At 46.5% G+C, this 27,222-nt stretch overlaps 1 protein-coding gene across 4 annotated transcripts in view; it reads right to left on the reverse strand.

The window, feature by feature from the left end:
• NOS1AP (nitric oxide synthase 1 adaptor protein) overlaps positions 1–26,811 on the reverse strand; it is a 1,516,567-nt gene extending 1,489,756 nt beyond the window's left edge. For all 4 annotated transcript variants that reach the window (XM_069641481.1, XM_069641480.1, XM_069641483.1 and 1 more), the window contains exon 1: positions 25,999–26,811. In XM_069641481.1, the coding sequence (XP_069497582.1) occupies positions 25,999–26,103 (105 nt within the window). In that variant the 5' untranslated portion in view covers positions 26,104–26,811. The remainder of the gene's footprint in view (positions 1–25,998) is intronic.
• Between the last annotated feature and the right edge of the window lie 411 nt (positions 26,812–27,222).

The following is a 27,222-nucleotide window of genomic DNA, read 5'->3' on the forward strand; positions in this document are numbered from 1 at the left end:
ACTGCTCGTCTATAAGAGCACCATTGAAATATTAATGGTTTATGTCAATGTATTGCCCTATAAAAACAAAGCACATTATAGTTTATTACAAAAAGACTCCCATCTCATGGCCTGTGTTCAAGCCTTTCTGAACATTTCTGTATTAACAAATCAGTTTTGCTTCCATTTGTCGCAGAATGTTTTCTTTATTTCCTCCTCTGAGTTCACTCCTTACCAATTTGAGAACAATAAATTGAATGGCGGATTTGTCATCAAGCTGGTGGCGTTCCTGCCAATGTGTTGACAATGGTAATCTAGGATCATCTTTCCTAAATGCACTCAAATGTTCTCTGATCCTTCCACGGAGCTCTCAAATCGCGATACCAATGTAAATCAATCCACATAAACATACAATGCTATAAATACAAATTTAGGCCTGCAATTAAAAAAAAAAAAACCTTAATTTCGAATTCATCTTCAATATTGATGTTCACTCTTTTATTTTCCCTGGTATACTGGTGTATACTACAAGTACCACATTTGCAAAAGCCAAACAAATTCTTATGTAACCAAGTTTTCTGTATCCCCAATGGGCTATGAAATGTAGGACTGAGTGCAGTTCTCAAAAAGTGGGAGCTTTAGTATACACCAAAGTATGCATTACCTTAATGTACAAAGTGAGATCTGGATCCAGAGGGAACAAATGCAATTAGCACCCGGGTGGGGGAGCCAGCCAATCAGGTGGCTAGGAAGGTGGGTTTGATCTGCCGGTTTAAGGCCGAGTTCCAAGCCGCCTAACGGGCCGGCTCCCCCTGGCCACCTTTTTCCCCCAACCCTGGCCCCTTTTTAAAATGTTTAATCCCACGGCCCCCACATTACCTTATCGCTGATGCGCCGGCACTCGCTGCCGTAGCCCAGCCGCACCTTCCTTTCTCCTAAGAACGGCCACAATGGAAAAGGAAGAAGGGCGTCATACTGAGCCCAGCCTTCCCATTCCATGGCAGCCATGTTAGTAAAGGATTTTGCTTCGTACAATGGGATGCCATGCGCGTCCTGTTGTAGGAAGGAAAATCCTCTTTCTTTTTTTAACCCAGGGTGGTAATGGCCTTAACACACGATCCGGCCCGCCAGTTCAGGTGTTACATGCCCTAGCTCTGCTATGGCTTTTAACTCAGGCCCCGGGCCGATAACACCCGGCCCGCCAGATCGGGTGTTACGCCACAATGTTTACGGACTATTCTGAAGAAGGTGTGACTCTTCATGGAGTATTGCATGATCATTCTTACCACATTTGGGTCTTTCGAGTTTTCCCGAATTTGGGGCTTCTTTTGCCATCCTAAACCGCTCATTTGAACTTGTGTCAAATCCTCTTTATTTTAGCCTCTGTCAAACCTTGCAGCTAAAGGTTTGCATTCTGTTCATATTCAGATACTTCACTACAATTCCTTCGAGTGCTAATACATTTCTGGTGGGAACGTCCTTAATAATTGTGGTTCTGTGACAGCTCATAACTAGAAGTACTAAATTTACCTCTGCAGGCTTCCTAAATGTTTTGGACATGATAGATGGTTTCACATATAAGTGATTGTCCAAAAAGTCAATTTATGTGGGGTGTATTGTGCATGTGAATCTAGTCATTCTCATTGAGATATAGCACACCATCATATGACACATTTTCATTCCCTTGCCAAATCATGAAAACATTGATAAACTGAACCCACACATTAATGCGTGTACAACAGACAATATCAGAATGTACATAAGGATTGTCATAGGATCCCATAAACAAATGTGCCAATGGGGTGCATAGTTAGCACCCATGGCCACTCCCCTGGTTTGTCCGTAAATGGTGTCATTAAATAGAATACATTGTTGCTCAATGAAAATTGCAACATTTCCTTTAACATTAGCAGATGCTTTCAATATGATGCTGAGCTGTTAGCATACCTATAGTCAATCGTTTGAGAACTAAGTCAAGGTCCATGTAGGTCTGTAATACTTTGAAATGCAATGTAACAAAGCGTAAATCATCGGACCATTCTCAATTCTCTCAAAGTTGTAATAAATGCATAATGTATCTTAAATATGATGGCACCTTCACAACTTAAGTACATATAATAGTATTAATATATTTGGAAAATGTTTCTGCAATCCACCCCATCCCACTCACATTGGATTTCCCTTCTGGTATCTCTTCAAATGGTTTATGCACCTTTGTTAGGAAGTAAATAGTAGGTAACCTGGGGTATTCAACCATTAGAAAGCATTTCTCATCACCAGTTAATAGTCCTGCCCTTGCCCATTTAGAGACTAACTCTGTGGCTTCTATGTTGATTTCTTTAATGGGATTTGTTCTTAATATCTCATAACATCCTGATATATGCAAATGTGCCTATGCCATGTCGATAGAACTATGCCTAATCAGAACAATAATGTTACCCCCATTGTCTGCCTGTTTATAATAACAATGAAGATTACCCAGGCATACGGCGCAGGGAGTCTTGATTCTATTAAAGACACAGAGGCAAGCATTATGCTTAAACTTCTCTATTTTCAGAAAGAATTCCATAACAACTTCTAAAACTTTTTTTTAAAAAAAATGTGATTCACTAGAAACTATCTAGGAAAAGCTCTCTCCCTCATGAGTCTTTTCCTCCTTCAGTAGTTTCCTCTTCAGAATCCAGCCAATGAGGACCTTTCAAGACCTTCCCATGTCATGTCCTGTCCAGGTCCTTTCCTCTTCTTTTGGACAACTCGATCAACCAACCAAAACAATCCAAAACAATCCACACGAAAGTCAAGAAAATAACTCCAAACCGGGCCAGTCCCACAATCAGTCTGTTTGAGGACCAGCACCACCATCTCCGCTACTCTGTTGCCCCACTGCCTCACGCCCTCTTGCCGAGTCTTCTGGTCATCCCCTAAAACAGAGAACACACCATTAGGGTGGGAAATACGCAGACAAAAGCCTTACTCGCGCAGTTATCCCTCCACCCCCATATTTCACTGGGCAGGATAATGCCCACCTCTGTGTCTTTAATAGAATGATGCCCCCCCCCACCCTGTGCTATATGCCTGGGTAATCTTCATTCCATGTCAAAACTGGAGGCGAGGATTATGCTTGTTCAAAGCTTCTTAATACTACTGCTGCCAATGCAGATGCCGGATTTAAAGTAAAAAGTTCTGAAAGTGGAGCCGCTCGACCAGTCGGCCGCTCTGAGAATATCCTGCAGAGAGACTCACATAGTAAACCCTCTAGACGCAATGGCCCCTCTCACAGAGTGAGCACCAAAAGCGTTATCGATATCCACCAGTGTCAATATTTCTCGATCCCATCTGGCTATGGTTGCTACTGCTACCGATTAAAAGGGCCTGCGATACGCCTTGCGGCCTGACTGGCACTGATACTTTCTCATATTCTTTAATACACTGCGCCATGCATAACTTGGCATTATGAGGGAAATATGGTTAAGATATGATGTCCGAGTTTTCTTTAGTCTGTTTGACGATGTTAAACACCACGTCATCTGGATAGAAGACTTTCCTGTCAATCTCCATGGCCCTGACATCAGTCACTAGTCTACACTATACCAGGCACAACAACATAGATAGTTTACCTGAGAATTGCTTGGCTGACAACTGATTGTTGCCCAGCCACCATGTGAATAGGTGCAGAACCCTGTTAACGTCCCACAATGGAGGTGTATTTTGCAGAAGGCGGCGTCACCATCTTAATTCCTTTAAGCAGTCGTACCACCTCTTGGCGCTCGCCCACAGGGGTGTCGTTCACAGGCTCGTGGCTGGCAGGGTTGGCTGATCTATAAACACCTATCTTCCGTAATGCCTTTCTGTTCTGTGATAATGATACTAGAAAATGTAGAACCTGTACTACAGGGGCCGGAACAGGATGTACACCCTGCTGCTGAAACCATTTTTCCCGCTGCTGCCATGTAGCTCCATAGCGCCTAAGAGTGGAAGGGGCCCAGGATTCTCTGATGTATAAAGCAGCCTGTTCCAAAATCCCTGGCATATTCCATCATCGCCCGAAACTCTGCACGCCAGCAGCCTGAGACTCTGTACATGAATTAGAGAATGAGGCTGACCATCTGGATCGCACAGAAGGTCCTCCCGCAATGGAATGCTCCTTGGGAAATCCGAGGAATGTTCCATCAAAACTGGAAACCATGCTTGCGATTTCCATTCGGGTGGTATCACTACCACCTCCCCATTCTTCTGGCTTATCTTCAACAGAGTCCTGGCTATCATGATAAATGGGGGAAAGGCTTAGTGTGTGTGTCCGGACCAATTGTGGGGAAAAGCATCAGTGGCCTCTGCCTCCAGATACAGTCTCCAGCTAAGTACCTGGGTATTGCGCATCCAGGCGGGACGCAGAGGTCAGTATGCGAGGGGCCTCCACAGATCCTGAATCCTCTGAACTTCACCATCTGAAGTCTCCAATCACTGGAGTCCCTCAAGAAGCGAAAGTTCCAATCCGCCACAACATTTTGTGCTCCCAGCAGAGGAATGAATGAATACATGTTTTACAAGGCGCAACATGCCCAAAGGCATCAGTGCGCACAGAAGAAATTATTATAGCCAGAACGAAGAAAAGACAATCAGACCTAGAAGGCAACAGCAAAACGACACCACCTTAGTCCTTAGAATTAAAAATAAATATTTTAATGGCTCTCTTGAAATGACTAAGGTCAGGAATATTTCTAAGGTCCAGTGGAACCAAGTGCCAAGCAAGCAGGGAACAGACATCAAAGCTAGTACCACCAAATTTCTGCAATTTATAGTGCAGTTGAAAGAGCTTTTCCAGGCCATTAGAGCGAAGGGCCCAAGTAACCTGAGCTTTCTGAATACTCATCATCAAGTACCCAGGTACTTGAATAGACAATCATTTGTATGTCAGGGATAACATCCTGTGGGTGATACAGTATTCAACTGGGAGCCAATGCAATGATCTTCGAGCCTTGGATATGTGTTCTGTTCTCTAAATGCTGTAGACAGCTCTAACTGCATTATTCTGAGCAACCTGCAATGGCTTAATATTGTTTGTTGTCGTACCAACAAACAGGCTGTTGCAATAGTCAATCTTGGAATTGACAAGAGCTGCAGCCAGTGGGGCAGCATTGGTATCAGACAAGTATGGTCTGATCTGTCTTACGAGTCTCCTAGTGTATGCACTAGTAGCCTTGACATGAGAAATAATGCTTTATCATGTTGAGGTTGGCATCAAGAACAACGCTTCGTGTTTTCACCCACAGACTTGATTTAGAGACACAATGCGAGATGATGAATTGGTCATATTTGACCTCAAGTTTAGCTAAGCAGAAACTAGAGCCCACTAACAAGAGCTCCATTTTATTCCCGTTTAAGGCAAGGGAGTTTGTATTCATCCACCGCTGTATGGTATCGGAAGTCTGATCCATCAAACAAGAGTCCCTTTCATAATCACCCATAAATTCTAGGACCACCGGTGTGTCATCGGCATAGTTTGTATATTTGATGCAGCGATCATCCAGGAGGTCGAAGAGAGGGTGGGTGTATAAGATAAAAAGGGTGGGCGAGAGACAGGCTCCCTGTGGACCACCACAAGAAAGTATCTCTGGTGGAGAATTAAATCCGACCACAGCCACTCTTGTAGATCTAGGTCCTAAAAAGGAAGGAAGCCAAGACAGAGCAGGTTTTGAACAATTTGCTATTTTACCTAATCTCTCAAGAAGCAGCTTATGATCAACAAGATCAAAAGTCGCTGAAAAATCAAGCAGCATAAGTAAAGCTATCGGTCCTGAATCCACAATGTGGGTTAGATTAGCTCTAAGGTCCAGCATAGCAGTCTCAGTACCATGTTTGGCACAGAATTCGGACTGTAGAGAACCCAAGAGGTTAAATTCCTCAACACAGTCCTGAAACTGCAACTATGTCACCCTATCTAAAAATGTTAGCAGAAAGGGGACTTTTGTAATGGGGTGAATATTATTCACAGTGCTTGTGTCTAATGTTTCTTTTGTTTAAATTAGGGTGATCCGAACATTTTTAAAGGGAGACTAGCACCTCTGATGAAGAGAATACAAGTTTAACAATCTTAGAGATAAAATGAGCCAGACAATGTATGGCATCTTTTATGATGCTGGCCAGACAAACATCACCAGAGCAACAAGACAGTTTGGGATTATTGACCACCTTTCTAAAAGGTCTTTTTCAGAGATTTCGGTGAAGCAGAACTCAGATTTAGAGGACATATCTAAGGATGAACTCTCGAGATTTCCACTATCCAAACCCATTTAAATCGAATTTGAGCCATGGGCTATAATCTTAACACAATGTGAATTAAGTTTAGAAGCAAAACCTTGTTGTATTTCCAAACACCAGGCGTCACTTTTTTTCATTGCAGGACAGATACTGGTTTTACCCTCACACTCCTTAAGAAGGGAGAAGAGTTCTTTCAACTCTGAAATATACTCTGCCGCAATGGACACTTGATTTCTGAGGCAATAATGCCAGAGGTCCTTTGCCGATTCCGCCAGCACTCTCAATCTGGTACCTCCCAGGTGATTGATATATCGGGCCACTGAAACGTTGTCCATCCCTAGAAGGATGCAACATTTCACACGGTCCTTTTTGAATGCTTTGACTGCAAAGGATCCCACCAGACGTTCCAGGCAGTTTATGTGCAAGGCTAATTCCTCCTGTGACCTTCTTCCTCCTGTTTCCAGCTGGCCGGACCCCAACCTTATCTGCTTGCGTCAGACTATGACCAGGTCTGGGCGTCTCCAAAAATGATGCGTCCATTCCAGGCCTCCATGTTGTGGAGCCACCACACCAGCCTTGCCCGCGGCTCATTGTCTAGGGTACGAGCTAGTGGTAATGTAGCCACTTCTGCAAATGTCTGAACTTCATCCTCTGAAGAGCCCTAGTACAAAGGACCCGGAATGAATGCTTGCATAGAGGAGATCAGTAGACCTACTACTCTGGCTAGATTCCAAAGCAATATAATCTGCTTCCGGAGAGCTCCACGCAGCTCCATCTTGATAGCTCCCAGTTTGGGCTGAGGGAGTTCCAGTGTCGCCTTCGTAGTGGTCTACTACGAACCCCAGAAATTCCATGTGCTTGCTGGGGGTTAGGTCCAACATCTCTCGGTTTATGAGAACCCTAGCAATGACAGGAGATAAGTTTGAGCAACTGCTGTTTGTCTTGGCCCAGGATGGGGACGTCATCTAGGTACACTATCATTTGTACACCCCTCTCAAATCACTGCAGTGACCGGCCTCATGAGCTTGGTGAACGCCCAGGGAGCCGAAGACAGTCCGAAAGGCAGACAATTGAACCGTCAAACATGCCCCTTCCACAGACCGTCCACAGAAAGCTTAAGAAGGGACGATGCTCGACAGCGACTGGTATGGTGAGATATGCATCTTTGAGGTCCAGTCTCATTAGCCAGTTTCCCTTTCGTAGGATATCTCTGAGGAGGCAAATTCCCTCCATCTTGAAATGCTGGTATACAAGCCAGCTGCTGAGTCCCTTAAGATTTATTACAGGTCACACCTTTCCCTTCCTGTGTAGTAGGAACATATTGATGTAGTATTCCCGTTCCTGGGGGACACCCTTCTCTATAGCTCCCTTCACCCTGAGCTGATCTAGTTCTGACTAACAACTGTGCATCTATTTGAGAGGATCGTATCAGCAGTGGGGGCTGATCTTGACGCGGGAATCCCACAAACTCTAGTCTGAAACCTGCTACTGTCTGAAATGCCCAGGCATCGCCAGATAGCACGCCAATTGTCTATATACCGACTTGTCCTCCCTCCCACTGGTGGGCACGCTAGTGGCAATGCTCTCACCTGTTCCTGCGCCTTGGTGTCGGCTAAAGCCTCTACCCCTGCAACCTCTAGGCCCACTCCCTTGGGATGGGAAGAAGGCATCCTGCTACCTTCTCTCCCAGTATTGGGCTCTAAGGCTCAGAGGTCGTCTCTGCACCTGGAACCGACGGTCCTGGCGAAAACACATCCTGGCAAAATCTCCCTGATGGACGACTGGGCTCTCTCAAGCACTGTAAGAGATCCCACAAACATATTCATCACCTTTACAAATGTATCTCCTAATAACACACCCTGTGTGATCTCCCCTGCCTCGTAAGTAGCCAAGTCACCCAACTTATTATCGATCTTGAGTAGCATGCTCCTCCCTCTCTCTGACAACAGTGCACAGTTTGCGTTTCCCAAAATGCAGACTGCTCTCTGTACCCAACTGGCGAGTGTATGAGCATCGATAGGCTCCCCTGTGTCTTTAGCTCTCCCCGCGAGGTCCATAATCTTTGCTATGGGACCAGCTAGATCTAAGAGCTTGTCTTGCCATTTCTTCCAAGTTCTGTCCATACCTTTGCAGGCATCTTTGGTTGCCTTGCCAACAAAACGGAGTATCCTGGGATCTAACTCAGGTGCGTCCGCTACTTTCCCCAGTAGCTAGGGTCTGGGGCACTCGGCTCTCAGGCGGTACCTAGTCTCTTTATCCAGGGGCTTCCGCAGGGGCTGGGCTATATAGGCCGTCACTTTAGGTGATGGTGATGACTCAGAGGACCTATGGTGCCTAATGGCTTCCGGGTCAAACATATCGGATGCCTCCTCCTCCGGTTCTTCTGTAATTTTAGGTCTCTTGGATGGACCTGGCCAAGTTGCCTGGTGCTGATGAGGCCTATGGACCCCTCCCCTTTATTTTGATAAGAGGCTGGGGGCATCGCTGACCTAAGCAGAAAAGATTCTTTTAGCTTCTGGAACGCATTGGCTGCCTCGAGGGGCATCTCCATTCCCTCTTTGTTTTGACCCGGGGGAATAGAAGAGGATTTCCTCTTCTGGGTTGGTTGACTCTCCTGAGCTTCAACCCTGACTTGAGGGTGTAAATGGGATGGACCTTCTCCTGGACTATAGTCCTCCTTCTCACCTCCAGTCTTGTGCCTGGGCTGGTCTTTCTTGCAGATGAGAGCCTCCAGCATCCCCAGCCTATCTTGAAGAGGCTTGACCCCCTGGGAAACTTGTTCCAGGGAGTTTCTCAGCACTTTTATAAAGCTGAGGGTCAGGTCTGAATCCCCCCTCCTAGAGAGATAAACTTCACCTTCCTCTGGTGCCTCATTTCCATCCCTTTAGTCCATTTGGCCTAGCTTCCTTCGCTCCAGGATTCTGCCATAATCCAGCCACTCACTTTGTCCTCCACTTAGGTGATGAGACGATTATGCAGAGTTTATCTGTTTTACGGTCACTCAGAATCCGTCAGTAGCAGCCAGTTTGCAATTATCTAGACACTTAGTGTCCATATGTGGAAAAATGGTTTTCTTTAAATGTCCTCTTTACCATGTGCTCTCCTTGCGCTGTGACTCAGCAGTACTGAGCTACCTGCAGACCTGCCGCCGAGCCCTTGTAGTTATGGCTTGTGTAGTCTGAACATTCGCCGCGTTCACAATTACTGACAGTGCTTCTGCAAGAACGTTCTAAGTTGTAGCTCCTTGAGCGTAACGTTCATTATTTGGTGCTTTCCTTCAAAAGGGGCTGGGGCTGAATCACATCGTACAGGAAACGCACTCGGCATGCCGACCGAATCGTGCCAGTGCGTCGATTCTCAATGAAGGAGGCGGGTGCGGGCATCTCCTCACGAGCAAATTGCTTGCAGACCCTGCTTGCTCCCCTGCTGTAGTTCGTCCATTTCACAAGGTGCATATGCTTTGCAGCAGCTAGCTGTTATGGAAGGAATGCGGCAGGAATATTCTCCTCGCCGCGTTCTGATCCGCAACTGATGCGAACGCTCTACAATGTACACTCTATCGCACTTACTATATAAATCTCAGGTCTATGCAGTGGATAGCGTGTGCGAATGCTGCCATATACTCTACAGTCTACCACAGTGTGCAAATAAATTACTACACAGAGGGCATCAATATATTACTGTATTAAAGTGAAGCATTAAATCTGCACATCTACATTAATAATATCACATTTTCAGGCTATAGCAATACATTTAATACATTAAAAACGGAGCAAGACCAAAAGTAGAACAGATCTGCTGGAAAGCAGCAAAAAGAAGAGGAAGGGACCTGGACATGACATGCGAAGGTCTGGTCTTGAGGGTCCTCATGAATGAGATTTTGAAGAGGAAACTACTGAAGGAGGAAAAGACTCATGGGAGAGAGAGTTTTTCCCCAGATAGTTTCTAGTGGATTTGGAGTGACTAGAATTTTTTTTAAAAAAAGGTTTAAAAGTTGTATGGAAATGTTTTCTGAGATTTGAAAGCTGCTGGATGGTAGCATTAAAGAGGTTTAAGTATAATGCTTGCCTCCGGTCTTGGCACAGAATCTTATCTCTACTAGAGAATTCAGAGCACACCTCTCAGATATTGTCAAATTGCTATATCCCCTTGTATCAGGTTGTGTATCCATTAAGTTATGAAAGTCACAAGTCGATCACATTCTCAGGTCCAAAAAGAGGTGTGAATTTAGATGTATCCTTCCTTTCTGATTCTGTCAAATGTTTTGGATTAATGTTGCGATCCCTTAATATGTCTAATTATTGGATTTTTTCTCGCTGGGTGCTTCCTATTTCGTTAATGGGGTGTTCACTTTCCTCCACACTTTCTCTCTGGGAAGTTTCTTTAAAGTGTTTTTGATGAAAATATTTCTTAAGTTTAAAATGTCTTGTGAATGTATACAAATCGTGTGACATTACGCGATGTATTTAAATTGGGCTAAAACAACATGGCGGCTGCATTTGACACGCAGGACGCCGCGGTCATAAGCCAACGGGGCCCTGGGTATAATTATCCCGGCTATTCTACGTTTTCATTCAGGCCATTCATATATTAACGGGAAGCAGTAAGGTGTGTGTGTTCGGTTTGTGATGGAGACTGTTTGTATTGTCTGTCTTGTATGTTCAGTAATTAACATTGGCAATTGAATGAGGGATGGGTATTTGCCCCAGTACTCTAGAAGATCTTGTGGGAGGAGGAGAAAAGCAAGTGAATGTACATTTATTTTAGGGTATGTGTGAGCACTTATTCTATAATGGGATGTGGTTAAGGTTAGACGGAGACATTATTGGTGCTCAGGTTTAGGAGATGTGGATTATCCAGTTGTGTGGGAGGAACGCACCATTTGGTTTGGTTGTTTCTGGTTTTTCTGTTCTGTTTTAGTACAGAGACCTGTTGGACTAGGGCAATGTTCAGTAGATTGTGGCATGATTGAGCTCAGCACAGCACCTGCCAGAGGAAGTGGTCAATATGGGCATCTATAAAAGTGTGATATCAACTAACTTCTCCACACATCCAGTGATTACAAGGGCCACGGTCCCCCAGTGAGGTGCCTTTCAGGGTATTTTGGTGGTGGCCATAGAAATACGTTTTGTAAACTGAAGTTTGCGCAAAGAGGTGGTACACATTCCTAACAGTTCAATCATTTCAAGTGCTATACATGAAACCAACTAATTAAATAGATGTTTCTTTCTCCTCCCCTCCACTCCCAGTTCCTCAGCTTTCTTTCTACCTTACTTTCAATTATGTTCATTTTTTTTCCAAATGATTTAATTGGTTATTTTGTGTTCATTCATTATTTATTGTGTATCGTGTCATATGAATATGTTGGACTCCTATGTTTGTATATGTCAGCACCCTGGAAGACCTTTATTGTAGGGTTGAACACGTGTTGGCTGTTCATTAAAGTGAACATACTTTTTCTGCAACTTTGGTGCATTCAGAAATTGGACTGAAGTTCTGATTTGAGAACCAAATTATTGTTGAAAAGATTGGTGCAAGGGGACAGACTGTTGAATGCATGCATTGTTGTGTGCCCTTGAGCTATGGTTACACTATAGATCTTACCCATGCCTGCCGACCTACTTGAGTAGAAATATGTTTTGATGAAAAAGATAGACCAACTTGGTGCCAGCCCCTTCCCAAGAATCACAAATATGTATGTGCACAGTCCGGGCCCACAATGGGAAGCAATCGAAGTAGACCAACTTTACCAACTGTCTAATGAAACCAAACACACAGAGCTGCTGCGTAGCACTACGCAGCCCTCTACCTCACGATGACAATGCCCCTTACCAACTGACAGTGCCCGGCGTGCCAAACCTCAAACCCGCACTTTGATCTCATATAGCCGCACACCTGCACCCAGCAGTAGAAACGGACATGGTCCACCACACACGAATCTGCAACAGTGCACATCATGATGCACAGCACGACTATTCGGTTGGCAACCGGTAAAGGGTGGGGCGAGAAATTTCAATTGATAATTGAAGAGATCCGTGTATAAAAATGGTACTGTGTCTGAAATGTGATTTTTTTCTCGGTTATTGTGTAGGGTTAAAATGTTAATACCTCCCTAGACTATTATCTAAATGCTGTTTTTGCGCCTCTAATATGTGATGTATGCGCTGTTTGATATACAATTAACAGACTAAAGTTTACTGAAAACCCAGAACCTAGCAGTGGTGCAAATTGAGCTATCTCACAGCGCTTCGAGGCTATACCATCGGCAGAGGAGTGCTTTACCAAACAATCATGATAAGTGTCCCTAGATCCTGCAGGCAGCAGTCCTGCCCACCAGAAGTGCCAATGCTGGAGGTCTTAAATAAAGCACAGGCGGTTTCCTTAAAAACATGGTTCCTCTAATTCAGCAGTATTCAAACTGTGGGGCACGCACCCGCAGGGGGTCGTGGCCGCACCCATGGGGGCTGTGAGAGCCCAGCATGAAATGTAAAAAAAAAATATATATATATATATATATATATATATATATATATATATATATATATATATATATATATACACACACACACACACACACACACATTTTTAGATTGGAAGAAATGGGCAGGGGCGGCTCACATGGTCGGGATGAAGCATGAAACAGTCTCAGGCACCAATGAAAAGTAGCTTGCTGTTGTAAATGGATATTCATTTGTTTAATCACAGACGGTTTGAATAGTACCAAAGGTGGTGTTTTGTGTTAAAATGTAAATATATTGTCGTATTTATAGAATATTTATTCAGCAACACTGGTCAAAATTCTAACTACATAGTGAAGCAACTCATCAAACTGGCACACGTTGGCTAAAAAGGTGGCCCATTTTGACTGGCCCACATTAGCAGTTAGCATTTTTTGGTACAGGCATTGCCCTATAGGCCAGTCCGAGCCTGGCAGCTCATCCATAATGGCGAGGGGCACCCACCCAGTGGCCCCCTCGCCCATTATAGAGGAGATAAGGAGCCAGCCCAGTGAAACGATGAGCACTCCCTCAGCTGCTTTTTCCAGCTTAGGGAGTGCTCCTAGGCTGACTGAACTGTCCTAGGGAAACATTGTTTACAGCACAGTTCAGTTCCCCAGACGCACATGCTCACTGAGCCATGCAGGACTGGGGCGTTTTGCTTTGCCAGCATAGCTCATTGGAAATGCTGGCTGGAGCACTGCATGTCTATGTGTGAGAGAGAGAGAGAGACAGAGAGAGACAGAGAGAGACACACAGAGTGAGTGTGAGAGTGTGAGAGTGTGAGAGTGTGAGAGTGTGAGAGTGTGAGAGTGTGAGAGCGTGAGAGCGTGAGAGCGTGAGAGCGTGTGTGTGTGTATAGCTTATTTTGGCAAGTGGTGGATAGAGGGGGGGGGTGTTGTACAGCAAAAGCATTTTTAAAATGCCTAAATGCTTTTGTTGCACAATCCCCTTACCCACTTGCCAAAATCAGCTCTCCTTCTGAGGTGCTGTGGAGCCCAGGGGACAGGGATGGTATATATTTTTTTTTTTCAACTGGATTTCTATCATAGATGTCCAGTCAAAAATACCATGCTTTCCCACTTGGCCCCCCCCAGTGCCTTGCACACATACATAATCATGTTGATTGTGTTAGGCCCAGTGGGGCCGAGGGGACAGGGATGGTATCTTTTTACTGGACATCTATCATAGATGTCCATTAAAAAATGTCAAGCCTCTCCCCTGGGCCCCCCAGCACCAATTGCAAACTGTTTGGCTGTTTACCCATTTTTTTTTTCTAAGTATGCTCTAGAATGCAACATTTTAACCCATGATTTTAAAAATAATTCACAGGGGGAAATCCCCCCCCCCCGGGCTTCCTTGATTCACTGCGCTCGGTCGCTATGGGATTTTTGGGGGAAATAGTTATGCCCCTCCACTTAAAAAGTTCACCAGCTGCCACTGGCCCTCGGACTGTGTTGGGAACAGGTATGGGGGAGCCCAGGGACTATGGTGGGAGCAGGAAGCGCGGGAACTATGAGATAGTGGTGGGAGCAAGGTGGGGAGGGCCCAGGGTGTGTGATGGGGTGGGAATAGCCCAGGGAAAGGTAGGAGTGCGATGAGGGAGCCCAGCGACTGTGATGGGAGCAGGTGGGGGAGCCGAGGGACTATACTGGGAGTAGGGTACGGTAACAGCACGTAATACATACTGTCCATTTGGCATTTTTGGGGGGGCCCAGCCTGCCCAAATTTTGCTCAGGGGGGCCCAGGCCAAAAAGTCTGAAGACCATTGTTCAAATTCAGGCAAAAGCCTCCCACGCCATTGAAGAGACGTGCAGCGGTGTTATCTCTTGCGCATATACATTGTCAAACGCAATGTCAACAAAAAGTATCACCTTTGATGAATGAATGAGGCGGCACCTTGACATCTGTACAAAACATTATTGTGTGGCAATATTGCCACTTCCATATTAAGGCCCGTATTCTGCAAAACCCAATAACAGGGGAGATGATCAGGTCTGACTGGACAGGGTGTGAGTGAGACATATGTTTACACCTTCCAAAGCAAGGCAGAGCAGGGCTCCTGGTTCTCTTACACCCAAGGGCAGAGATTGGCTCCTCGTTATATTTGATCATCTCGGACACCCAATGGCAGTGGCGGATACCTCATTCTATAACTCGAGATGCTGGCACCGTGCCCATCACTAACACCACAAGGAAGGGGTGGGTGCCTCCTTCTAGAATACCATCTCAAGGTAGGGCTGGGAATCACATTCCATGACATCCCAGAGCACTGAGCACTGGAGCATTCTCTATGGGACTGTGGGGACTGCAGCCAAGCAGGTGATTCTATATGGAGCCTCACACCGTGTACATCTCCAGGGCAGAAGCAGTGGCATCATGCTGTCATGCACCAGAGCACTGGAGGACACCCAATCCTGCACCACCGATCAGTTGTCCCATTGCATCATAATTATAACTGTTCATTGATAACGCACTTAATACCAGTGGTTGGTTTCTAAGTGCCGCATCGGGATTCGAACCAGTGTTGGGCTGGGTTGTCTTGCTTCCAAGTCAAATGCATTGCCCCTGAGCTATCCTTCCTCCATCTGTACATGGATCATTGAGGAGAATTCACAGTGCTTCCACTTCATAATGTCTGCAAGACTGCCAGGCTCCTTGTTTGTTTGTGATGTAGCTTCTTTGACCAGCACTTATCATGCATGTTACAGGGCCCCATTTGCACACCGATGATTCTGCATGGTTGTTTTCAATGGATGCTGCTGCTTTCTTCCTGCATATTAAGTGGTGCCTCTCCACATGATGGATATCAAATGGTTGAATGGAGAGAGTAGGGTGGATGGACAGCAGTGTGAGAAGAAGCATGGTCACTGCAGCTGACATTTTTCAGAAATATTGCAGTATATATCAAGTCCTTCTACTTTGGAAAGCGGTGTTCAGTTCACTGTACCGACAAGAAAAAAAGACACAATCTGCTTTAACACAAAATGCACACCACACATCCCACCCCAATACTAATCTGCAAGCATGAATGGTCTCCCCTACATCAGAGATGAGTTCACTCTAATGCATGAATACATTAAATACTGCAGTGTAAAGTAGTAACATACAAAAATGTGCACAGCAAAGATTTTCCTAGATAATGTGATGGCGAAATGAATTTACTGAAATGACTTCTTACATGCAACCGCTCAACGTTGTCACCAAGAAGTAAAATGCACAATGAGTAAAAACATTCTAATGGAGCTGAAACAGGCAAGTAAACAACAACATGGTCAGGTGTGTCCTACCTTTCCCAAGATGGTACCCGTGAAGCTACGGATTTAGTTAAGATGCACTGGCCCAGTGAAAGTCCGTCTATGGCAGTGGTCTTCAAACTTTTTAGGCCCGAGCCCCCACGGAGCAAAATGTGGGCAGGCGGGCCCCCCCCCAAAAATGCCAAATGGACAGACAGTAAGTCCAAATGGCTATGAACGATCAAGCACCGTCGCCACACCCTAATCCCAGTATAGTCCCTGGGCTCCCCCACCTGCTCCCATCAGTCTCTGGCCTCCCAGCCCAGTGCCTGGGCTCTCCCCACCCCAACACAGACACTGGGCTCTCCAAACCCTGCCATAGACTCTATGCCTCCCAGAGTGGCCACTTTCTATGGATTGGGATCTCTGTTATTCTATTCTTCAACCATACTGTAACGCTGCACAAAAGTGGAACACACACCATGGAGCATGGAACCAGGAGACTTTCGTGAACACCTAAAAGCTACTCGTTCTCCTGCCCCTCTCCTGTACAGTTGCACAAGCGTCTACCAAACGGCTGACGTTAGAACAGGGATTATGTTCATTTTTTTCCAAATGATTTAATTGGTTATTTTGTGTTCATTCATTATTTATTGTGTATCGTGTCATATGAATATGATGGACTCCTATGTTTGTATATTTCAGCACCCTGGAAGACCTTTATTGTAGGGTTGAACACGTGTTGGCTGTTCATTAAAGTGAACATACTTTTTCTGCAACTTTGGTGCATTCAGAAATTGGACTGAAGTTATGATTTGAGAACCAAATTGTTGTTGAAAAGATTGGTGCAAGGGGACAGACTGTTGAATGCATGTATTGTTGTGTGCCCTTGAGCTATGGTTACACTATAGATGTACCATGATGCACTCTTTTGCATCATAGAGCAGCCAATTAGAACCTGGGATGCTCTTCACACGGCTGCAAGCGCTTTGGAAGAGGCCTGAAGCTTTATCTACCAGATCTAAATATTTTTTTTTTTTTTTTTTTTTTAAATAGAGCCAGGCTGGATTCTTGTTCTATAAAAATAAAATCGGATGGCACATTGTTCTACAGCCTGCCTGTAAAATCTAGCGATGGGCAGACACCTCATTCTACAATAGCGTGCCACGGCAGAGAGAGGCCATCCTGCAATAACTCAGGGCATAGGTTAGGTAGGATTCGGTCAACAACAAAAAATAAATAAAGAAAGGCTATGGGGGCGGAACAGTACAGTGAGCAGGGGTTGCGGGGGACACCCCCGCAGCCGACCCGACCAAAAGAAACAGAAAATTATTAAAAAAAGAAAAAAAGGACCCTGCTGCGCCGGTTCCCGATCCCGGAAGTGAAAGGGAATCAATGTTGCAGGGACACAGAGCGTCGGAATGAAAGATAAGTTGGGGCTGTGTTGGGGGCGTGGGGATGTGGGCGGGGGCTCATGTTTGTATGGATTTAGGGTTGTTTTACCATGGATGTCCGCATTGGAAATGTACGAACAATTTTGTATAACGTACATTTCTCATGCGGTCATTTCAGTCGCAAACATTTCAGTCACAGTAAAACAACCCCAAATTATTATTAGGTAGGAACCTCATTTTATAAAAACTCAGGTCATGGGTCTTTATCCAATTCTGTAAAAGTGTAAGTAAGCACCACGTTCTAGAACATCCACAAAAAATGTGGACACCTGTTTCCAGAATGAATTAATCTTTTATAACGTTCTTAATACTGGGGACCAGTCTCCAAGCGCGGAACCGTGATTCGAACCTGGGTTGCTCTGCGTTGTCTTGCTTCCAAGACAAGGTGCTTGACCTGCTTCCAAGATAAGTGCGTTGCCCCTGTGCTACCCTCCCGGCCCCATAATACTTATTCTACAACAACCCAAAGAAAGGTTGGGCACCCCTTTCTCTGGTAGCATGCAAGAGACATTCTTAGCACCTATAGCAGTGCTGATAGGGCTAGTGCAGTGGTCTTCAAACTGTGGGGATGGCCACCCTAGGGGGGCCCAGATGAATGGCCGGGGAAAGGGGGGAGCAAGGCTCTTCAAAAAGCGAGTACGGTGACCAGTGCTTCATTTGTAAGAAAATAAGTGCCAGGGCCCAAATATTTTGTAGCACGCTTGTGACACTGCAGGTGGACAGTTCCCCACCGTTGCTGCCACCACCCACAGCTCCTCCCTACGGTGTCGACACATTTGAGGTTAAACTACAGTTCACAGCTGCTCATTGGGGTGGATGGATGCATCATTACTTCATAATCAGAGTCTGAACAAGTAAGTGCCGGGGCTCAGAAATAAGTGCTAGGGATCAGCCCTGGCAAACACCCCCGCAAATTAAGCACTGACAGTGACAGCTTTTGCTAGAAAATATTAGCAAATACGGCAAGGGGGAATTAGGGGGGGGGGGGTTTCCAGCAACACAACTGATGTGTGGACTCAACAGCTATATTTTTACTCAGTAGGGGCTCCATAAAACCACACCATTGCAAAAAAAAAGTGGTGAAATGATAGCGACACAGGCGGCGGCGGCGGCGGCGGCGGGCGGCTCCTCTTTCTCCAGAACCGGAGTTCATGAGTGCACAATGTATAATTTTTTCAGTAGATGTATATCACATTATTGTACTTCGAAGGCAGCCGGTGCCACACAGCATCCAGAAACATGACATTTCACTAAGTACTAAAGGAAAACATATAGACAAAGATGCAAACTTATGTAAACAAATAAAGATTCAAAAAGCTCTTAAACTGTGCCAAAATGCAGAATGTCGTTTTCACTTTCCTCATTACTCTGGGGTGCGGTGGAAAGTCCCCCTGATTACCTCCAAAATCGGGATGTGGGCCTCTGTTTTTAAAACATCATTCATCAATAACAACAATAGGATATGGTGCTTTATTTAGCGCCACACACCAGAAACCAGAGCTACAGAGCACTATGTAACCAGTGTCACTCATTTACATCATTATTAGTTACAATTGTGGTACTTGATTTATTAAACTACAACGATGAAGACACGCGTGGTCAAAGTGGGCGGAGCGGTGCTCCTATACTTTTTATTTTTAAGTTTCACTGTTCCTATACTTTTATTTTAAAAAGCAACTGTTCTGGAATGGTTTCGTTTTAAAGTAAAAGTGTAGGAAGAAGTTGAAGCTTGCACTTCAGTGCACTGCACTGAACATTCCCATAAATAGCAGGTGTGTTTGTTTGGGGGTTTGGATTGTGTGTCGGTGGGGTTTGTGAGGAGCGGGGGCAAGCCAGCAGGAAACATAGTTCCACTACTTCTTTTCGTACACTTCGACTGCTGATTAAGTTCAATTGACAAGAAAGAGATCATGAGTGATTTGTGAGAAAAATCCTAACCTGAGATGATCTGTGAAACCAGAAGAACTCCTTGCACCGCAGTGGGGCCTCACACACGCTGCGACTCAGGGGTTCCCCTTCACGCCCATGGAGTGTCCGACATCAGCACCACGTTCTTTCCATCCAGAGGGCGGGAGAATGTGCATTAAGCTCTACTCAGTCTCCCTGATACAAACTAGGCTCACCCTGTGATCTTCAACCACATCTTCTCCATCACCAAGTCCATTTCTCCCAGAAGTCAAAGTGTAGAAAGAAAACAGTGCAGCCTTGTTCACCCTTGCTCCACCCTCTGCCCCCTGCTACCCACTGCAAACATGCCCGCCCTCTTTCTCCCACCAATACAAACCCCATACCTGGCTCCTGCCTTTTTCTCCAACTCACCCTCAACATTGTGTTTTACAACGGTACCATCAACACTGGAAGAAACTAAGTGAAAGAAAAGCATGGAGCATTCATTATGCATCCTCCCCGTCCCAATCACCCACCATTTGCACATCTTAAGGGACATGGCAAGTTACCTGCACACACAGTGGTGCCTGCAGCAATTCCATGTTAATAATGCTTAATTATTAAAGACAAACACTGATCGCTGCGGTGCAGAGCTAATTTACTGTATAAAATGCCAATCCCATTTTTTGCACAGTTTGTAAAGCGCTCAGCTGCTCCTGAGCTAGCTTCATGCTATACGCAATAAAAAATAAAAATAAAATTAATGTGGCGCCTAGGAAATGGGCATTATGCCCCAAGCAGGTTATTCACAAAACGCAAGCAAAACAGTGCCTGTGAGATAGCTCAGCAAAACGTGGAACTAAAGTTCCGCCAGCAGGGCCCAGGGTCTGCTCCCCATAGGGGGAACCACCATGTCCGCTGTCCATGAACAGTACGTGCTATGGCTGACAAAAAGGGAACGATGTCAGATTTTCCCGAAGCGAAGAAGCAGGCTTCAACCCTCAGTTACCCCCACCCCACCCCCACTTGGACCTCCGATTGTTCCAAATCTGTTCCGTTTTAATGCCCAGCTGTGGGTCGTCAGCTCCTCCTGGGTCGTCAAGCTTGAAATGCCACTCAGTCTCTTCCCTTGCTGCCCATCCCCAAACCATTGCCAAAGCCTCTTTCTAGCTCAGAAAGCTCTCGCACAGGCCCCGGAACAGCAATGTAACCTCGCCTTGCTTCACACCGCCCAGACACTTCTTGATAATCTTACACCAAACTTGGCTGACAACAGCTCCACAAGATGCTCTGCTTTCAGGAGATTTGCTGTCAGAGTTGCGCTGCTGTAAACACCCCCTCCCCCGCCCACCCCGCCAACACAGCGATCTAGCCAGAATGCCGCCACACAATAGGACTGCACTGCGCCATATACTCGTGGATCCAAGGCAGAAGGCCCAAAAACTAAGGAGGCGCAATGTATTTATTTGAAGCGTTTTCCTTGTGCATCCATGTGGCTTTCTTCATTCAGATTGTAAATGACAGATCTTATTAACCCAACTAAACTGTGTTAATTGTATTAAATATTTAAGAGTGGAAGGATCGCGTCAGAATTTTAACATATGCATGCAGGTGTCACAAAGATCTCTGGAGAACTACGTGTATGTGAACTTTGGCCCATGGGATATACTGCCCTTACTGACTTCCACTCCCCTGGCTCTCTCCCATGTCAGCTCCCTCCAATGTAACCATTGTGTGTACAGGTTTGCACTATATGTTCACACTTCCGTCCTCTGCTGCTCCCTTCCTTTTCAGCGTTGACTATTAGGTGGCACTTTAGCAGCGCCTTTAAGCTGAAACTATTGCACTGGAAATCAGGTAGGCAGGAACAGCCTGTGGTTGGTGTTTGGCTTTTTACCCACTTACTGACTGCTTATGAAAATGCTAATCGCCATGGCCATTCCAACCCGCCATGCACCACCCCCCACCCCGACCCCCCAAACAAATGCACTTTCCTGGGAGCTCTTTGACCTAGCTCTATTAAACAGTAACATTCAGCTGTGTGCTGTATAGAGCCAGCCAGTGTTATTTATAAGAAAACTTCTGAAAGTATGTGGCCTAATTTCTGTATAATTGCAGCTGCAAATGAAGAGCTGGTGTATTAAACATGTCTAAACCAAGTGTGACTGTAGCCACTTGATGTCTAAACCATATGTGTGTGCTTGCATCTGTCCCTTTCCCTATAGTCAGAGGGACAGCCAGGATTGTCCAACAAGTGGGGCCTGAAGCTAATTTAGTAGGACGCATCGCAGTGACATTAACATCTGTAAATGCCCACACTGTGTTGCTGAGTGGGCATTTACTGATTTTGTGTAGGCCTTGCCCACTCAGGCCCTATACCCTGTCTACGCCTCTGCCTATAGTCCTATTAAAACATGCTTTGGAAAAGCCAACTGTTGTGGATTGTATGTAGGTATTAGATAAGCATCGACATCACCATTGACCAGCTGCTGCCATTTTATGGCAGTACCATTATGCCAGTACCTGATAAATATCTACCCCATGCCTACACAAAAGCTAAATCTGTTGGCTTTGTCGATCCTTGCCTTTTTTTCCAAAACAGGCTACGGTCTGGTTACTACCGGTGGGGGCACAATACAACAATTTCTTGGGCAAGGAACTGGTAGCACAAACCCACTGCAATGATTATTGGTTCAGTATTAAAGCTTCATATCATACGCCTATATACGTTCCCTTCCGCTGCAGAACAGCATGCTGCATGCCAACTAACTGCTGAATGTAAACATTAGAAAAATTATAATGCCCAAAAAGTCTCACTGAACTACTCCCTCCAACAGGGGCGTTGCTAGGGGGGGGGGTAAGGGGGCTATAGCCCCTGATCTTTTGGTTGTAACCCCGGATAGAATCTCAGGAGCTAAAGCCAAAAGACTAGCCAGCCCCGAGTCCCAACAGTTCTGACATCAGCTTAGCCCCGGGTCTTTTCCAGACCTAGCAACTCCCCTGCCCTCCAAGGTCTCGTTTGGGAAAAAGATGCTGAGAATGAATTCTCAAATCATGCTCTGTTACTCCTGGCATTGTTAGGGCGGGTCATTTTGCAGGCATGTACAGTTTATAAATACTGGTCTACAAGTGCCAGAATACAATAGGGTGTGAGCCTAAAAGGCAAACGGGTTGGATTATTTCACACCTGGCCTGGGACAACTTGAAATCCTGCCGTTGTACTACCTTCAAGACTTACATGCACTCCATAGTGTTTGGAATAAAGGCAGCTGTTTGTAGTCATTTTGACACAGCCACTCAACCAACTGTTATTCCGAACATGTGCAGTTCCATTAAACATAAAATTGAACATATGTGTTCATGAAACGTTCAAACCGAGCCCCCCCCCCACCCATCAGCCAATTCCCTTGGGTTAACGAAGGTGGGCCTTGCCCCCCCATGTCACACCCTGTCTATGTCACTGCCCCGACCACGCCAGGACTCCCACGACATCCACACTTAAGCAGACACCTGCAAGTGGCGCTTTCCTTCCCGTTTTGCGGGGCAGTCGGAATAGCCGCGTTCGGGATCTTTTGAATCGTTTGTAAATATATAAAACCCAGCGTGTAGGAATGAGCAAGGACGGGGATGTGCTTCGTCTGAAAGCTCTGACATTGTGTTTACTGCACGTGCCTTCTTTGCTGCCGTCCAGATTGTTCTAACGCGCCATTGCTCATAGCTCTCGGGGATGGAAATCCTTGGAGGTGTGGAGGATGTACTGCAATGTAGCCTTGTGATCTTGTGCCAACTCTACACATTCGAAGCGTCCTTGTATACAGTGATTGTCATTAAAAAGAAAGACCAATAATTCATATTTAGAGGCAAGAGAAAATCGTCCTGTATTCATTTTAAATTAACCATATAACAAACAAGGTGTGTCTGAACTCCGATCTGCCCCCCCCCCCCCTCTCCGTTATGCTGCGTTCATTAAAACGTTGTTTTGACAACTGACAAAGCGGCTCGCCCCTCGCTCCCCCGCCCCCTTATCGTTTAAACTTGGAAGGCGCCCAAGTTTTGCTTTACCCCCCAAATAGCTCTGATGCTTCAACAGCCCCACTCCTCCGCCTGCCCTGCTCCGCCTCGAAGAGAATGCATGGACCGTGAGGCCACTGTTAACGTGTACGCGGCTGGCCGGAAAACGGCAGACCTGGAAGGCGGGAGGGGAACGACCTGGCTGGCGTAGACATCACTACCTGCTTTATAAACTTTAAATACATGTCGTGGACGCCATGGACGCACGCAGAGCACAGCTCGGCACTTACAGTGCCTGCGGCGGTGTTCGAAAGGGAATGAATTTTGACAGCAGGCAGCCATCCCAATGTCCCACTCCTCTGACGGGTATCTTCTGGCCATTGAGGAGAGAGAACCCGACACACTCCATTGCCGAAGCAGCTACTGGTGTAGAATGTCTGGGGGATCCAGGGGTGGACTGGCATCCAAAAGAGGCCCTGCAAAACATTTTCAAAGTGGCCCGTAGAACACATTTTCAGCCAGCCCAACCCTTGAAGGTGACCGACATGTAGGGGAAAAGGACTTAAAAGGATGCGTAATCATCCCATTGGTTCGAGCAAGTAGCGCAACACCATTGAGCTGACCGGACTTCCGCCTTCCACAGGGACATTTTGGGCTATTGGCTCGACCTGTCTGACCTACAGAGCCGTGGCCGGACAGAACAGGACACCGATGTTAAACGGCGTCTGGGCTTTGCTGTTAACAAAGGCCCTGCAATTACTAACGTAAAGCACTTCTTTGTAGCACCTGCATTCATTCATATGCATAATTTTTTGGGCAATTGAAATCGTGATGTGGGGTTAGTACTTGCATGCTAGGGGAGAGATTGGGAGCGTGGAAGGGGACAGGAAATCGCACAGTCTCATAGCAGTCCTTAAGTGGGTGCTTTCAGACTTAAAGGAGAGAGTTAACTGCTTGTAACATTGACGCACCAGTAGAATAATGTCATTACAATGTATAACGAAGTTAGATACCCTCCACACAAATACGTTCCCCCCCCCACCATATCAGACGAGAGCGCCTCTCCCAACATTGAATGGGTAGCCTCCCTAGAACCCCACCCCCCGCCCCCCCTCCCTCCTAAAATGCAGGGTTCCTTGCGCCCCTGGTTTGAGCCAGAGTATGCTCCAGTTCGCACCATCCTTGCAAGCGGTTGTAAACAGGCAGCCTCTGCATTAGAAATTCAAGGAGACTGGGGGGCAACACTGTCCTTCCGCAGCAGGTGGTGTGTCACTGTGGCTCCGCGGACATCGTGAAAACGCCTGTCCTTGGCAAACCAGCTCGCCTACCTTCATTTCACATAGCGCTTAGAGCAGCGTAGGTGCGTCTACATAAAAGCGCTGGAATAACACCTGTTCACATGGCTCGACTGAGGGGATCGCTACTGGTAAAAAAAAAGATCAAAGTAAACAACAGATATGGGTGAAGGGCCGGAGAGCTCTAAAACAGCAGCAGGTGCACTAAGCCGTGCACCTGGAGGGCACACATGTACTTTAAGCACAGGGGGTGATTACCACTTTGAACCTGTCCCGGGAAACCTTGCAGCCAGGTAGGCAGAGTGAGACATGTAGCCGCGGCTGGCTGCTGAGCTGCGAGTTTCTGCTGTAAACATTACGTGTGTTTACTTTGCGGCTTGTTGTGGTACGTTATGCTCGCCACACAACCAAGTTAGGTTAATGGTAAACAGGGACTTCCTTATCCCTTTAAGGCAGGGGCTGGGCTCCCTGTTGATAGGCAGGGCTTCCGATCGCAAACTCGTGGCGCGCGAGGCTAGACTCGGCGTGATCAAGTATCGGTGTATGTACATAACGGGGGGATTTAGGGGCTATAGCCCCTGATCTTTTGGTTGTAGCCCCGATAGAATGTCGGACCTACAGCCAAAAGACTAGCCAGACCCGAGTCCCAACAGTTCCGACATCAGCGTAGTCCCGGGTCTTTTCCAGACCTAGCAACTCCCCTGGTACATAATAATCGTCGTGGCTAACATTGCTCTTTTTAAAGAACACTGGCGACCACAGACTGACGGTATGTGTGTCAAGCTGTGTTTTTACCCATTGACCTCGAGCGACACTGATGTCGTCAAGCTCCAAACGATCGATTGCAAAGATCCACACCATGGCCTTCAGGGCGCAAAGCGAGCCCTGCAGTAGGTGCATGGACCCGCTGAGCTATTTCAATTGACTCAAACATTTTATAACTAACTCCCCCGGCAGGGAAAAGAAAATGCTCACGAGTGGGACCACTCATTTAATTTCTCAAATATACAAAGAGCTCCTCTCTGTCCGGCAAGCGAATACTTAAAGTAGGGGAATAGAGGGTTAGGGGTGAAGGCGATGCCCGAGGGCTGATGCGCGCTCTCTAAATGCTAATAAATAAATAAGACCGAGGGGACTTTTGGGAAATTGATTTCTAGGTGTCACTTAGAAAATGTTTCACTATATATGTAAATCATTTGGGCTTCCGAGCAATGTTTTTCTGGGAAGTTTGCGCAGATTAAAGATTAAACCAGCATGGCACCGTATGGGGGCTCGCAGTCCATATATCCATTGGCGGGATATATCGCGGCAATCAGGGAGACTCGCGGGAGTTCGGGGAGACCAGAGCTGCCCGTCAGTGAACGCTACCTGGGCATCTTACCTTTGCATCGAAGCAGATGCCATGCTGGAAGGCGTCGTCGTTGTGCAGCGGGATCCGCAAGTCGTGCCCATCGTCCACCAGATTATACTTGGATTTCCCTGGCATGATGAAACCCAGAAAAGAAAGCGCTCGCTCTGTCCGTCAGTATTGATAATCCTGGCTTGGGAAAACAAACGAGGAACTGGAAGCTGGACGGGACTCCGTGGGAGAGCGCGGACTCCAACAGGTTAGTCAGTATTCATCCAAAGAGTGAGAAAAGGCGCAGGTCTTAGAGCAAAAGTTTGGGCGCAGGGAATTGGCGCAGGTGGGGGTTGGTCCGCAGAACTACCCGCGCGTACCCTCCTGGACTCTGCCGCGGAGCCGCCTCCGTGTTTAAGCACTATACAAACTCCAGCAATAACTGCCCCCTGCGCAGTGCTCGTCCAGGACAGAAAGTGGGCGATCTCCAAACCCAGGTGCAGGGGCTCCCCCCAGTGGAGCGGGGCACGGGGGCCACAAGTGGGCACTCATACAGTGGGCGAATTCCGCGGGCAAGGTAGAGTGCTGCCCTCTTCTTCCTCCCTCCGATATCTCTGGGTCGCAGTCCCGGCCGGGGGCGACATGGGGACAGCGTGGGAGGATACTCATGCCATCAGGGCTGCTGCACTTGTACGGATTTTAGGATCACTGGGGGTGGGGGCACATGCATAATCTGTAGTAAGCAGATTTCCAGGCTGTCTAGGGATGCCAATGTAAGTGAAGGGGAGTTGGACTCAGTCTCCTCCCAGCCTGAGAGCTGGGAAGCAGCCTCTCCCAGCCCAGCCTCCGGCCAGGCAGAGGCGGAGGAGGAGGAATGCCAGACTCCTGCTGGAGAAGCGCTAGACTGCTCGGGCTACGGGAGCGGTCTTGACAGCGCGGCATGAAAGGGTGGCCATCTTTGAGGTGCGCGTGCACAACAGTATGATGTGTAAACTCTCATGGGCCTCGCATGCAACACGCGGTTATATAAACATTTCACACATGTTAAATGCCCACCATCACGAATGTGAGAGCCTCTCCTTTTTGCGACGCAATGCTGATTTGGTTTTGTAAAGCCGCCAATCCTTGGTTAATCTTCAAAGTTTCTTGTTATTATGTCTTTTATGTCTAAAGTGTGCCCTTCATTGTAAGGCAACGCGAGATGCGAACTCATGCATTTTTTCGGCTTGTGTGGTGTATTGGTGGATTTTAGTATAGATTTTACAA

This window comes from Ambystoma mexicanum, chromosome 1q (assembly GCF_040938575.1).
Source record: "Ambystoma mexicanum isolate Mex_15411 chromosome 1q, UKY_AmexF1_1, whole genome shotgun sequence".
Lineage (NCBI taxonomy): Eukaryota > Metazoa > Chordata > Amphibia > Caudata > Ambystomatidae > Ambystoma > Ambystoma mexicanum.